This window comes from Nicotiana tomentosiformis, chromosome 9 (genome assembly GCF_000390325.3).
Source record: "Nicotiana tomentosiformis chromosome 9, ASM39032v3, whole genome shotgun sequence".
Lineage (NCBI taxonomy): Eukaryota > Viridiplantae > Streptophyta > Magnoliopsida > Solanales > Solanaceae > Nicotiana > Nicotiana tomentosiformis.
The window spans coordinates 38,057,172-38,070,046 of NC_090820.1; the positions used below are offsets into that span (position 1 = coordinate 38,057,172).

The 12,875-nt window shown below is 40.4% G+C and overlaps 2 protein-coding genes across 2 annotated transcripts; one reads left to right on the forward strand and one right to left on the reverse strand.

Moving 5' to 3' along the window:
* Window positions 1–4,891: 4,891 nt before the first annotated feature.
* LOC138898614 (uncharacterized) lies at window positions 4,892–6,104 on the reverse strand. Its single transcript, XM_070184693.1, has 3 exons — window positions 5,817–6,104; window positions 5,434–5,733; window positions 4,892–5,335 (listed from the first exon to the last, which is right to left on the reverse strand). Exons 1-3 carry the CDS (start codon window positions 6,102–6,104, stop codon window positions 4,892–4,894), a joined length of 1,032 nt encoding a protein of 343 aa, XP_070040794.1.
* Window positions 6,105–11,364: 5,260 nt separating this feature from the next.
* Window positions 11,365–11,985, forward strand: LOC138898615 (uncharacterized). The gene has a single exon (XM_070184694.1). It carries the CDS (start codon window positions 11,365–11,367, stop codon window positions 11,983–11,985), a length of 621 nt encoding a protein of 206 aa, XP_070040795.1.
* The last annotated feature ends 890 nt before the right edge of the window (window positions 11,986–12,875 follow it).

A 12,875-nucleotide genomic window follows, 5' to 3' on the forward strand; every position in this document is an offset into this window, starting at 1 on the left:
TCACAATATGAGGGCGGTCCCCTCAACCCTCCACCAAATACTGAAGTTCCCAACACCGGATGGAGTAAAACCAGTGTATGGGGAACAACATGCTGCCAAAGAGATGTTCGCGGTCGACGAAGTAATACCGGTTTCGGCCCTTCAGTCAACAAAAGGATCAGAGTCCAAAGGAAAACAGGAAACTAAATAGCCACCACAGCTACCAAACTCGACTCAATCGGAGAAGCAGGGAATGGACGGGGATGATGATTATTGGATCCCTCAATCCTTCATAATCCCCGAGGATTCCGATGCCACCAAATCGACGGTTGAAGAGCTGGAGCAAGTCGTACTGATCAAGCATCTACCCGATCGAAAGGTATACCTGGGTACGAAATTAACCCCGAGCTCAAGGAAAAACTCATTAAATTTCTTATCGATAATATGAATTATTTTGCTTGGTCCCATTTAGATATGATAGGGATCTCGCCGGAAATTGCTACATATCGACTGAGCTTGGACCCGAAGTTCCGCCCGATAAAATAAAAGAGAAGACCCCAATCCGAGGTAGAACATGCATTCATCAAGGACGAGGTAACCAAACTTCTCAAAATAGGGTCCATTCGGGAGGTAAAATATCCCGAATGATTAGCAAACATAGTCATAGTCTCTAAAAAGGAAAATAAACTTAGGATGTGCGTAGACTATAAATATTTAAACAAAGCATGTCCTAAATACTCTTTTCCTTTGCCTAATATCGATCGCACGATCAAAACCACGGCCGGCCACGAGATCCTTAGTTTCCTTGATGCCTACTCCGGGTACAATCAAATACAAATGAACCCGGAGAATCAGGAAAAGACTTTGTTCATCACTAAGTACGACACCTATTGTTATAATGTAATGTCGCTTGGAATAAAAGATGCTGGTGCCACCTATCAACGCTTAGTAAATCGAATGATCGAAGAACAAATAGGTAAGTCAATGGAAGTTTATATTGACGATATTCTAGTTAAGTCCCTGCGAGTAGAGAACCATTTGACACATTTGTAGGAGACCTTCGATATACTAAGGAAGTACAACATGAAACTCAACCCAAAGAAATGTGCATTCGGGGTCGGTTCGGGAGAGTTCCTCGGCTTTATGATATCAAATCGGGGTATCGAAATCAACCCAGATAAAATCAAGGCGATCGAAGACATCATAGTCATGGATAATGTTAAGGCCGTGCAAAGATTAAAAGGGCGCATAGCCGCCCTAGGCCGATTCATCTCGAAGTCTTCAGATAGAAGTCACAGGTTCTTCTCACTGCTCAAAAAGGACAACAATTTTGCATGGACACCGGAATGCCACCAAGCATTGGAAGAACTAAAGCGGTACCTCTCGATCCCGCCACTGCTTCATACTCCAAAAGCGGACGAGCAACTATACTTGTACTTAGCAGTCTCGAAAATCGCGGTAAGTGGGGTCCTAATTCGAGAAGAGCAAGGTACACAATTTCCTGTTTATTATATTAGTCGAACTCTATGTGAGGTCGAGACCCGGTACCCACACTTAGAAAAATTAGCACTTGCATTAATAAGCGCTTCTAGGAAATTAAAACCATATTTTCAGTGTCACCCAATCTGTGTGGTGACTACTTATCCCCTTCACAATATTTTTCATAAACACGAACTTTTAGGTCGATTGGCCAAATGGGCCGTCAAAATCATTAGGTACGATATCGAGTATCGACCCCGAACGGCCATCAAGTCTCAAATCTTAGCAGACTTCGTGGCCGACTTTACGCCCACCCTCGTACCTGAGGTCGAAAAGGAACTGTTATTAAAATCAGGTACATCATTGGGAGTGTGGACCCTCTTCACAGACGGCGCTTCGAACGTGAAGGGGTCCGGGCTAGGTATCGTTGTGAAGCAGCCCACGAGTAATACAATTAGACAAGCTATCAAAACTTCCAAGTTAACTAACAATGACGCCGAGTATGAGGCCATAATTTTCGGTCTTGAGCTAGCTAAAGGTTTGGGAGCAGAAGTCAACGAAGCCAAATGTGACTCCCTGCTTGTGGTAAACCAAGTCAACTGAATTTTCGAGGTCCGAGAAGATCGAATGCAGAGGTACTTGGACAAATTACAGGTGACTCTACATCGGTTTAAAAAATGGACCTTACAACATGTACCTCGAGAACAAAACAGTGAGGCCGATGCCCTTGCAAATTTTGGGTCATCAGTCGAAGACGGCGAGATTAACTCGGGGATTGTCGTACAACTTTCAAGGTCAGTAATCGAAGAAGGCCACGCCGAAATCAACTCCACAAGTCAGACCTGGGATTGGAGGAACAAATATATCGAGTACCTAAAGAACGGGAAGCTTCCACTAGATCCTAAAAAATTGAGGACTTTACGTACGAAGGCCGCACGATTCACATTGGCGATATGTTTAGGACCAGAAGATACCGACTACATCCTACGAGAAATTCACGAGGGCAGCTGCAGAAATCATTCCAGTGCCGAATCATTGGTTCGCAAAGTCATCAGGGCAGGATACTATTGGGCCGATATGGAAAAGGATACAAAAGAGATTGTTCGAAAGTGCGACAAATGTCAAAGGTATGCGCCAATGATTCATCATCCCGGAGAACAACTCCACTCAGTCTTATCCCCATGGCCATTCATGAAGTGGGGAATGGATATCGTTGGCCCTCTTCCATCAGCCCCAGGTAAAGCTAAATTTATTTTGCTTATGACTGACTATTTCTCTAAGTGAGTTGAAGCATATGCTTTCGAGAAAATTAGAGAAAAAGAAGTCATAGACTTCATCTGGGATCACATTATATGTCGATTCGGGATGCCTGCCGAGATCATATGTGACAATGGAAAGCAATTCGCCGGCGGCAAAGTAACAAAATTTCTCGAAGATCAAAAAATAAAGAGGATCCTATCGACGCCGTATCATCCTAGTGGGAATGGACAGGCCGAATTGACAAACAAAACCATCATTCAAAATCTAAAGAAAAGATTGGACGATGGTAAGGGAAAATGGAGAGAAATATTGCCAAAAGTCCTTTGGGCATATCGAACAATGTCAAAATCCAGTACGGGGGAAACACCCTTTTTCTTTAGTATATGGCGCTGAAGCTCTGATCCCGGTTGAAATCGGGGAATCTAGCGTCAGGTTTCAATATGCAACGGAAGAGTCAAATCACGAGGCTATGAACACAAGCCTCGAATTGCTAGATGAAAAACGGAAAGCCGCCCTTGTTCGAATGGCCACACATAAACAGCGGATCGAAAGGTACTACAATCGAAGAGCCAATCTTCGACACTTCAAAATCAAGGACTTGGTTCTGAGGAAGGTCACCCTCAATACTCGAGACCCAAACGAAGGAAAACTTGGCCCGAACTGGGAGGGACCATACCGGGTCCTCGATATCATTGGAAAAGAATCCTACAAACTTGGCATGGTGAATGGCGAACAATTACCAAACAATTAGAACATATCACTCCTCAAACGATATTACTACTAAGGTACGACCTTCTCCATTTTCATTTATATTTTATACTAACCATTTGCAGGTATTTTTCAAACGCGGAGTCCTTAGGTATGAAAGCACGTGTTGCACTCTTTTTTCCTTAGACCGATTTTTATCCCAAATGGGTTTTTCCGGCGAGGTTTTTAACGAGGCAACCATTGTTCGTGCTAACTTAGAGCAATTCGACAGCATCCGAGGCTCCTTTACAATCAACCTCGAATACTGGGGGACATCACCTTCGGATAGTTATAAGGGAATACTTCATGTCGATAAGGTCTCGATAGGTAAATTTTGTAGAGGACCAAACGGTCAAATGAACTGTGTCCATGTAGATTACTCGAACCCTAATGGCGAAACATGTACGCATGTATAATCTATGAAAGAAGTATTTTTCCTTACCAGATATTTCATGCTTTAGAAAAATTTATACTTTACAATTTCATATTTATGATCTATTGTGGAAACTGGCTTAAGGGCCGAGCACACCTGAAGTTCAAAAAATTTACCCGATACTCGGAGACTGCCGTCCAAAAAATCGACAGGATCGAATTACTAAACCATGAAATCGTAAGATCTTAAAAAGGTAATTCTCGATTTTATAGGCCACGGCCACCCCACTCGGGGGTTGATACTTCGAACAAGTTCGAAGTATAACAGGGGAACAAGCCCAAAAGGCGATTCCCAAGCTAAAGGCTACAACCACATTAACATGGTTCGGAGACGTCCGATTTCCGTTATTAAACAAGCCTTCTAATATTTTCACAAACCGGTTAAAAAGGCTACCCTTGGCTAAATTTCTAAGGGTCTCGATAATATCGACCCTCGAAAACCCTAATGGGTACACAGTCGTTCGAACTCTAGAAAAAATTCTTTATTTTATGCTAAGGCATTACGAAACAAAGGGTCTCGATAATATTGATCCTTGAATAATGGGTACGAAACCGTTCGAACTCTAGAGTAAATCCTTTATTTCGTGCTAAGGCACAACATAATTTATATGATTAAACAATAAACTTTTCAAGCCGAAAAGGGGGAGAAAGCCATTCTTTTTACTATGGCCGTATCGGCCTAATTCAAGACCGTAAAGGGCCAGTTTTATTTTTGAGAAATCATCCTCACTCAATTAAAACCTAAGGGTCACCATACTCCGAGTTCGAGCAAGTACTCACTCGATTATAAAAACTATACTAGTTCGGCTTCGATCAAATTGCCTAAGCCTCGAACTTATGAACAAAATTTTCATAAGGCATAAATAAAACAAAATTTTCACAAGGCATAAATGAAATAAAGAAAAGTCGGAAAGGAAAGAGATCTTTATATATATATGAGAATATTTACAAGGTCTGATGGGGATCCTATACAAAAGATCAAAAGTGAAAAATCCTAAGGTTCCTGATCTTCTCCGGGGGCAGCTTCTTCTCTATCAAGGTCCTCTCTATTCTTGGACCCGCTTTTGTTGCCATCATCATCATCATTATCATCGGAAGTGGCCAGCGCTCCAACTTTGGCTTCATGCTCTCTAGCCTTGGTAAGATCGAAACCTCGAGCGTGGATTTCCTCGAGGGTTTCCCTTCGAGATTGGCATCTGGCAAGTTCGGCAATCCAATATGCTCGAGTTTGGGTGGTATCGGCTACCTCTCTCGCTTGGACTTGAGCGGATTTAGCATCGGCTTGGTAGACGGCCACGATCGTATCTGCCTCGGCCTTTGCCTTTTCGGCTTCATATTTGGCCTTGTCAAGTTCGGAAGCCAACCGAGCCTCGAGCTCCTCTATTTTCCTTGCTTGAGTCAAGCTCTTATCCTTCATACCTTGAAGCTGAATTTCGACCTATGATAATTGGGCTCGGGCAGTCTTTTTTTTTTTTTTGCAGCAAAGCGGTCCATACCTTCTTTCCATCCCAAGGACTCCGCCTTTATCATATCTACCTCCTCGCGGAACTGCTCGATCTTCTCGATCTTTTGCTGCAACTGTGAGATCGAAATGTTAGCCACCCTTCCCGAATCGAGCCCATGAGTTTTTAAAATTTTCATTACTTGCTTGATCAGGTCGGTCTGATCTTTATGAGCCGTGGACAATTCGGCTCTGAGGTCCTTGATTTGTTCTTCTTTTTGCTTACCAAGAAGATTGAGGGCATTCCTCTCCTCGGTAAGCCTTTGAATGTCGGCCTCGTACCGACTCAGTTCGGCTCGAGAGCGAGAAAATGCTTCTCGGTGAAGCGCTGAGGCCTACGCAGAAAGAAGAAAAAAAGTTAGACAAAAAGAGAAAAATAAACACAAAGGTAATACCAACAAGGGGAGATAAGGCTTACCCGATTCAGAGCTTGCTGCTCTTCATTGAAAAGGCTCGATGCCTCGCCCAAGTCCTTCCTCGAGACTTCCAAATCACTCAGGCCGGTAGTATCTTCGACCCTAGTAAAGTAATCACGGAAGGGAATCTCCCTTCCGTGGGCTCCTTCGATAGAGAGGGTCTTCAAGGCCCGAGCCTCTTGAATCATCTCCTCAGAAAACGAGGGGAGCAGCGGGGAGCCTCCAATTTCTATTGCCCCAAGTGGATCACTTGGGGCATTCTCCTTATCTCGAAGGACCTCGACAGTCATACCCACCGTTGGCTCAGTGTGGTGGGAAGCATCTTCGATCCTCGATGACTCGGAGACTTCGCCCAAGTCTTTTTCCGAGACCCCCTCATCTCGAGACGGAGTCTATGCAGCCTTCACCGATTCAGTGGCCTTTGGGGCCTCGGTGCTCATTCCAGGTCGGACCACTATCCCGGAGTCGTCTTCTTCCTCTTCTTCGTCCTCCTCCCTTAGACGCCGAACAGACTCTTCAGTCAGGAGGATAATGCTCTTCCTCGGCTTATGAGTCGCCTTCTTCTTAGGTTCTGGATCCTCGGAGGGTGAGGTCTTTTTTCCTTTTTTTGTCCTTCGCCAGTTTCGGTGCCGAAATCGAACTCCTCACCAGATAGGGGCCTCATAACAGCATCTTTGCCAAGGCCTATATGAAAAGCAATTAAGTGAGAAATGCCTTAACAAAACCATCAAAGACATGGAAAAAGGGACTTACCATGAGTTTTGGCCTCCCATTGGCCCTTTGATAAATCGCGCCATGAGCGCTCAGCATACGAAGAGGTCGAGGCCAGGTCCCGAACACAGCTCTTGAGGTTAGGAATTGCACCGGGCATCTAAGCGACCGCTACATCACGGAAGGTGATATTGATGAGAAGAAGCAAAGGGGAAAAACAAAAAATAAGAACTAACAGTGAGATTATACTTACGCTTCATCTTCCATTTCTCAGAAAATGGCATCTTCTCGTCCGGGATTAGGTCGAAAGTCCTCACTCGAACGTACCGGCCCATCCAGCCTCGGTCCTTGTCCTCGTCTATGCTCGAGAACAACACTTTGGTGGCCCGACATTGGAGTTTTATTAACCCGCCTTGATAGAGGCGGGGGCTGTATAACCTGATGAGGTGGTCGAGGGTGAAAGGCATCCCTTCGACTTTGCTCACGAAGAATCGGAGCAGGATGACAGTTCGCCAAAAAGAAGGATGGATTTGGCCTAGGGTTATTTGATACTGATGAAAAACATCAATGACGACGGGGTGGAGGGGGCCCAGCATGAAAGGGTAAGTGTAAACACTTTAAAACCCTTCCACATGGGTGGTAATGTCTTCTTCCGGGGTCGGGACCACCACTTCTTTGCCCTTTCAGTTGCAGTCTTTCTTTACCTGCTTAAGGAACCCTTCGGTTATCGAGCATATATACCTCGACACTGGCTCACATCACTAGGAATCAATGAGGCTTTATCAGTCTTGAAGTTAGAAGTGAGAACACACCCCCCGGGAACACACTCTTTAGGTCATGGCTCCACCGGTGTTTTGTCGCTGGCCGGCCGCAATGAAGAAGCATTTTCCTTTTGAGGAACAATGTTTGATGTTTTCGCCATTTTTGTATGGATTTGAAGTTAAAAATAGATGGAGGTGATAAGATTTGGTGTTTTGAGAAGATGGTAGCAGTGAAAATCGTAGATTTACAGATGAAGAAGTTAGAAGGAATAAAAAACTTAGGAGATGGAAAAACTGAAAGTAAAAGTTCGAAATGGTGGAGAGAGGGGCTATTTATAAATTTCACAACGACGGTTCAATATTGGCGGTGGCTGACCATCGACTGACGCGTATTTAATGCCTTGGTAACTGTACAGACAGGACATTTCAGTCACTTCCGTCGCTTACGTCACAAGGATGACGTCATGACAGGTCGAGGTAGAAAATCGAAGGCTCAATTCGTTTCTTGTCATTACACTCCAAAAAAATGAGGGGACTATCTGTATACGGTTAAAACCAGGCCCACCCGATTTTATTGTTTGACCGAGACCGGGAGTTTGCATCGAAGGACGGTCTCATAACGGAATAGGCCATATCACGAGGATAAGGTACCGAGCTCAAAACTGAGGTTCTTGTCCAGATCGAGGCTAGTAGCGATCGAAGCCAAATGAGGCAGACATCGAGCAAGATCGAAGATAGCATAATAACAGAAAGGCAAGATATTTGTGGCTGACCGAGGATTATAGCGTAAATCTCGGTGACTGGCCGAAGATCGTGGCGTAAATCTCGGAACGGATCAAATCAGAAACAGTTAATTAGCTAATCATGGGGTTTCTTTCTGTAATTAGAATTGTACCATAAGTGAAACTCCTCTACTATATAAAGGGGGGTTCTAATCATTTGTTGGACACGTTTTGACAGACACAAAATGCAATATAATTCTCTTTATTGTTCTCACCATTGTTATTCAGCTTTGTTATACTTTCATAGTTCTTGTATCAACTAGTTCATGGGTGTCCAAACTCAAGGATTGAGTTTCATTCAATCACTGGTTTGCTTTACTTTATTGTTAATTTTTATTACTCATCCACACATTTATCTATTGATATTAGGTGAAATCACGTGTCCTTAGAACTATATTATAAGTTTAATTGTTATCAAATTTCAAGGGTAAACAAATTACTTTGTAACAAAAACCAAATAAGCATAGAGTTGGAAGAAGTTAAGCTAATAAGAAAAATAAAAAATATGAGAGGTTCGATCTCGTTGGACGAGTTGGATTGAAACTCGTTATTTAACTCTATTTTGACCCTACAAACTTTGGACTCATTGGATCAAGTTCATTATATGTTTTGACACATTCAAATTTGACCCAACTCCTCAGTTTATCAACTCTATGTTTAACTCTTCTTTCCCTTTCATAGATGTGCTAGAAGTGTTGCTGCTTTAAGAATGTTGTTTATTTAAATTTTTTAAACTTCAAAAACTTTGATTATTGTCATAGTCTAATGATTTTAATGAAAATATCTACAAAATAATCATGTGTTCGATTCTTAATGTTCTCCCTTTTTAATCGTTTCTTTATCATTACTTCATTTAATAGGAAAAAAAATTGAAAAAGGTATTAAAACCAACCACAACAACAACTAATACTATGTCTCAGTCAGAAATAAAATTTGGGTGGGTAATATGAATACTCACTTCTTTTTTTAAGCTCAACTAATATCATCATTATGCCAAAATAAAATAGGAGTATACTCTCTCTCTCTCTCTCTCTCTCTCTGTATATATATATATATATATATATATATATATATATATATATATATATATATATATATATATATCACATCATTAAAAATTCTCTAACAAATTTAAAGACTATACCTGATTAGTAAGTAACACGTGTATGGATTATTTTCTTCCATTATACCGTATTTTTATCTAAGTATGCATTGAGTCAAAAGATTTATAAGTGACAACTTCCTTTTATGTAATTTTAGATCTCCTTTTTTAACTTCTCCACTCACTATAATTTCACACCATGGACATGTGCCTCTATAGGGCGATACAAGACATGATCAAACCATCTCAAGCGGCATTTTCTTATTTTATTCTCAATATATGCTATTTGCACCTTTTGGTGAATGTGGTCATTTTTAATCTTATCTCTAATCTTGTATAACCGCATATCCATCTTAGTATCCGCATCTCTACAACACTCATCGTGTGGGTATATTGGCCTTTAGCGGCCCAACATTCACTATCATATAATATTGTCGGTCTTATAGTTGTTCTATAAAGCTTACCTTTCACTTCGGTAGGCATTCTTGTATCATATAACATCCTGATAGCACTTCTCCATTTCAACCATCCGGTTTTAATCCAATGGATAACATCTTGTATCATTCCATTTTTTTTGAAACGACAAATTAAACCTAGATATCTAAATTATTGGCATTTTGGCACCGCAATCCCATATAGTCTCACCTCAACTTATAGTGTATGTACTAGATCTTTCTTACTTCTACTTATCCTAAAGTTGCTATGTTCTAAGGTGCTTCTCCATATCTTAAAGCTTTTGGCTTACACCCACTTTGGTTTCGTCAATTAACACAATGTCATCATCAATTAACATACATCAATTATCATACAACATCGGACCTCATCTTATATTGTATTAATTAGTTCATTCATAATTAGGGTAAACAAGTGAGGCTCAATGGCACCTCGGTGTAAATCCAATACTATAGAGAACTACAAATTAAAAAATCTAACGTATGCCGATTAAAATAAGTAACAATAATACTAAATGATTATTTGTGAATGATATAAAAAATAGTGCAAATGGAGAATGCGATAAAAGAAGATGATAAGTAACTTGTTTCTGTCATCACCAATGGCTTGTATTAGTAATGATGTGAATTTGGACCATCAAAGGAGGATTTTTGTTGTCTTACAGGATATTTATAATATAAGTTACATATACCGTAGAACACAGTCACGTTTTCATGTTTTATGATTATGATTATTTTGGGACCCTTGTTGGCCTCCTACCCACCCTACTTCCGTTGTTCTCTTCATTTATATTTCCTCAATTCCCTCGCTTTGTCACTCCCTTTTTTTCTCATTTACGTTCACCATTTTTGTTTGCAAGTCGATATAGCCTTGCATTATTATTAATTTTTTCCAAAATAATGCATCAAAAGTTTTATACTAGTTCTTTTTTGTTCGTTTTCTTTTCTTAAAGTTATTAAATCACTGCATGACATACGAAAGTAACGTAACCAATTCCTCACACCTACTAAATATTCTTGAGAATAACCCCAACAAATTATATATATCTTCAAACTTATTATTTATTGATTAGGGAAGAAAAAGAGATGAGAAAACAAAGGAGAGAGAATCAGAGAAACAACTGTAACAAATTTGGATTTAAGTAATAAATGCTACATAAGATCAAGTGGCTAAGCCACATTTCAGACGGCGTAGATTCAATTTTATTCGAGTTGAGAACTTGTGGAGGCGTTTGGATAAATATCTTATTGTGCACTGAAGGAACCTGTAATTAGTTAGTAAGTTGAGTCGAGTTAGTTAGTTGTTAGTTGTTAATTATATTATTAGTGGAGGATAGGTGTACAACTGGCTATATCTGTCAGTTAGTTAGGAGGTAGTTATACACTGTATATATAGAAGGTAGCTCATTCATTTTGTACTCAACTATTCATTCTATACAAAAATTTCTCCGAGCTCTGCATGTGCTTTCATTCCTCTGTTCTGTGTTCTTTCTCATTTCAATGGCGATTGGGAATTCGATGGATTTTGTCATGGTATCAGAGCTATCTCGTCGATAAGATCTAGGGACTGTTCTTCGCGGATTGAAGATAATCGAGAGATTCATCGACAATTCTTATGAAAATCGAATCCTAATCTGAATTACAGCAAACCTTAGATTTGCTCAATAATTTTCATTTTTGTTCACGATTCTTCACTGCCTCTACAAATCTACCAACTCTGTTATGTATAATTTCTGCCTTTCATGGCGATTGATGATGTGTCTGATTTAGGAACCTTTGTTCCAGCTCCGGTGGTGATTGACCATAATCATCCCCTGTATCTTCATCCTTCTGATGCTCTTGGGTCTCTATCTGTTGGTATTCAGCTTGTAGGCATGGAGAATTATACTCTGTGGGATCGAGCAATGGGAGTTGCACTCTTAGGGAGGAATAAGCTGGGATTCATAGATGGCACAATCACTAGGGATACTTTTGGACCAGCTTTAGAACATCAGTGGGATCGATGTAATGCAATAGTAGTTTCATGGCTTACTAAAAGTGTGAGCAAGGAATTGTTGAGTGAAATTCTATTTCTTTCAAATGCACATTTGGTTTGGAAGGAGTTGCAGGGGAGATTCAATAAGGTGAATGGCTCACGTCTATATTCTCTTCACAAGAAAATCTTCACCTTAACTCAAGGCACATTATCTGTATCAGTATACTATTCAAGGTTGAAGGATTTATGGGATGAGTATGATTTAATGATGCCACCTCCTTCATGTGACTGTGAAAAATCAAAGGATTTTGCAGTGCACTTGCAATATCAGCGCCTATTACAATTCTTAATGGGATTGAATGAGGGATATAGTCAGTCAAGAAGTTAAATTCTGATGAAATCTAAGGTGATTAATGTGAACCAATCATATGCTTTGATTGTTCAGGATGAGAGTCAAAAGCTTGTGGCAGGTAGTAACTATATTACAGCTGAAACTATCAAGTCAATTGCCTTGTTCACAACTAGAAATGCTATGCCTAAGAAGAAAAGAAACTGGAATGTAGAGTGTGACTACTATCATGGAAAAAGACATACAAGGGATGGTTGTTTTAAGCTCATGCACTGTGGTTACTAAATCAAGAGGGGTCACCATAAGGAAAATTGCTACAGATTAATTGGATATCTTGCAGGCTTCAAGTCCAAGGCTAGAGCTAATGTGATTGATGGGCATTTTATGCAATCTGAGACTAGTGTAAGGCATTCTCTACCATCTGAGATTAGTGCAAGTAATCAAGTCAATACCACTGCAAGTAATCAAACCAACACTGTTGCACTAATGATCACACAAGAATAATATAATATGCTACTTAGATGCAAAGTAAGGCTTCCACTTCTTAGACAAGTGTATATATGGCAGGTAAGTGCTTTCTTGTTAAAGATAATGCAGTCTATTGGATAGAAGACACAGAGGCTGCAAACTATATGACAGGAAATGAATGTTTGTTATTGAATGATGGTAAAGTAGGAGGTGAAAATGTGCAAATGCCAACATGAAAGTCTGCTAAAATCACAAAAGTAGGAAACAATCTTTTGACAGGAGGTGATATCCTTAAGGATGTGCTTTATATGCCAAGTTTTAAATTCAATCTCTTATCAATGTCCAAAATGACCAAGGAGCTGAACTGCTGTGCAATATTTTTTCCCGAATATTTTGTGATTTAGGATCTTTGCATTGGGAGAGTGAAGGCGATTGGTAGGGAAGAAGATGGTTTGTATGTA

Coding starts and splice junctions, on each gene's coding strand:
- LOC138898614 (XM_070184693.1), bottom strand. CDS start 6,104: ATGACTGTCGAGGTCCTTCGAGATAAGGAGAATGCCCCAAGTGATCCA. Junction 5,734..5,816: donor AGCAGCAAGCTCTGAATCGG/GTAAGCCTTATC, acceptor CTTTCTGCGTAG/GCCTCAGCGCTTCACCGAGA. Junction 5,336..5,433: donor TCGAGCAGTTCCGCGAGGAG/GTAGATATGATA, acceptor CAATTATCATAG/GTCGAAATTCAGCTTCAAGG.
- LOC138898615 (XM_070184694.1), top strand. CDS start 11,365: ATGGCGATTGATGATGTGTCTGATTTAGGAACCTTTGTTCCAGCTCCG.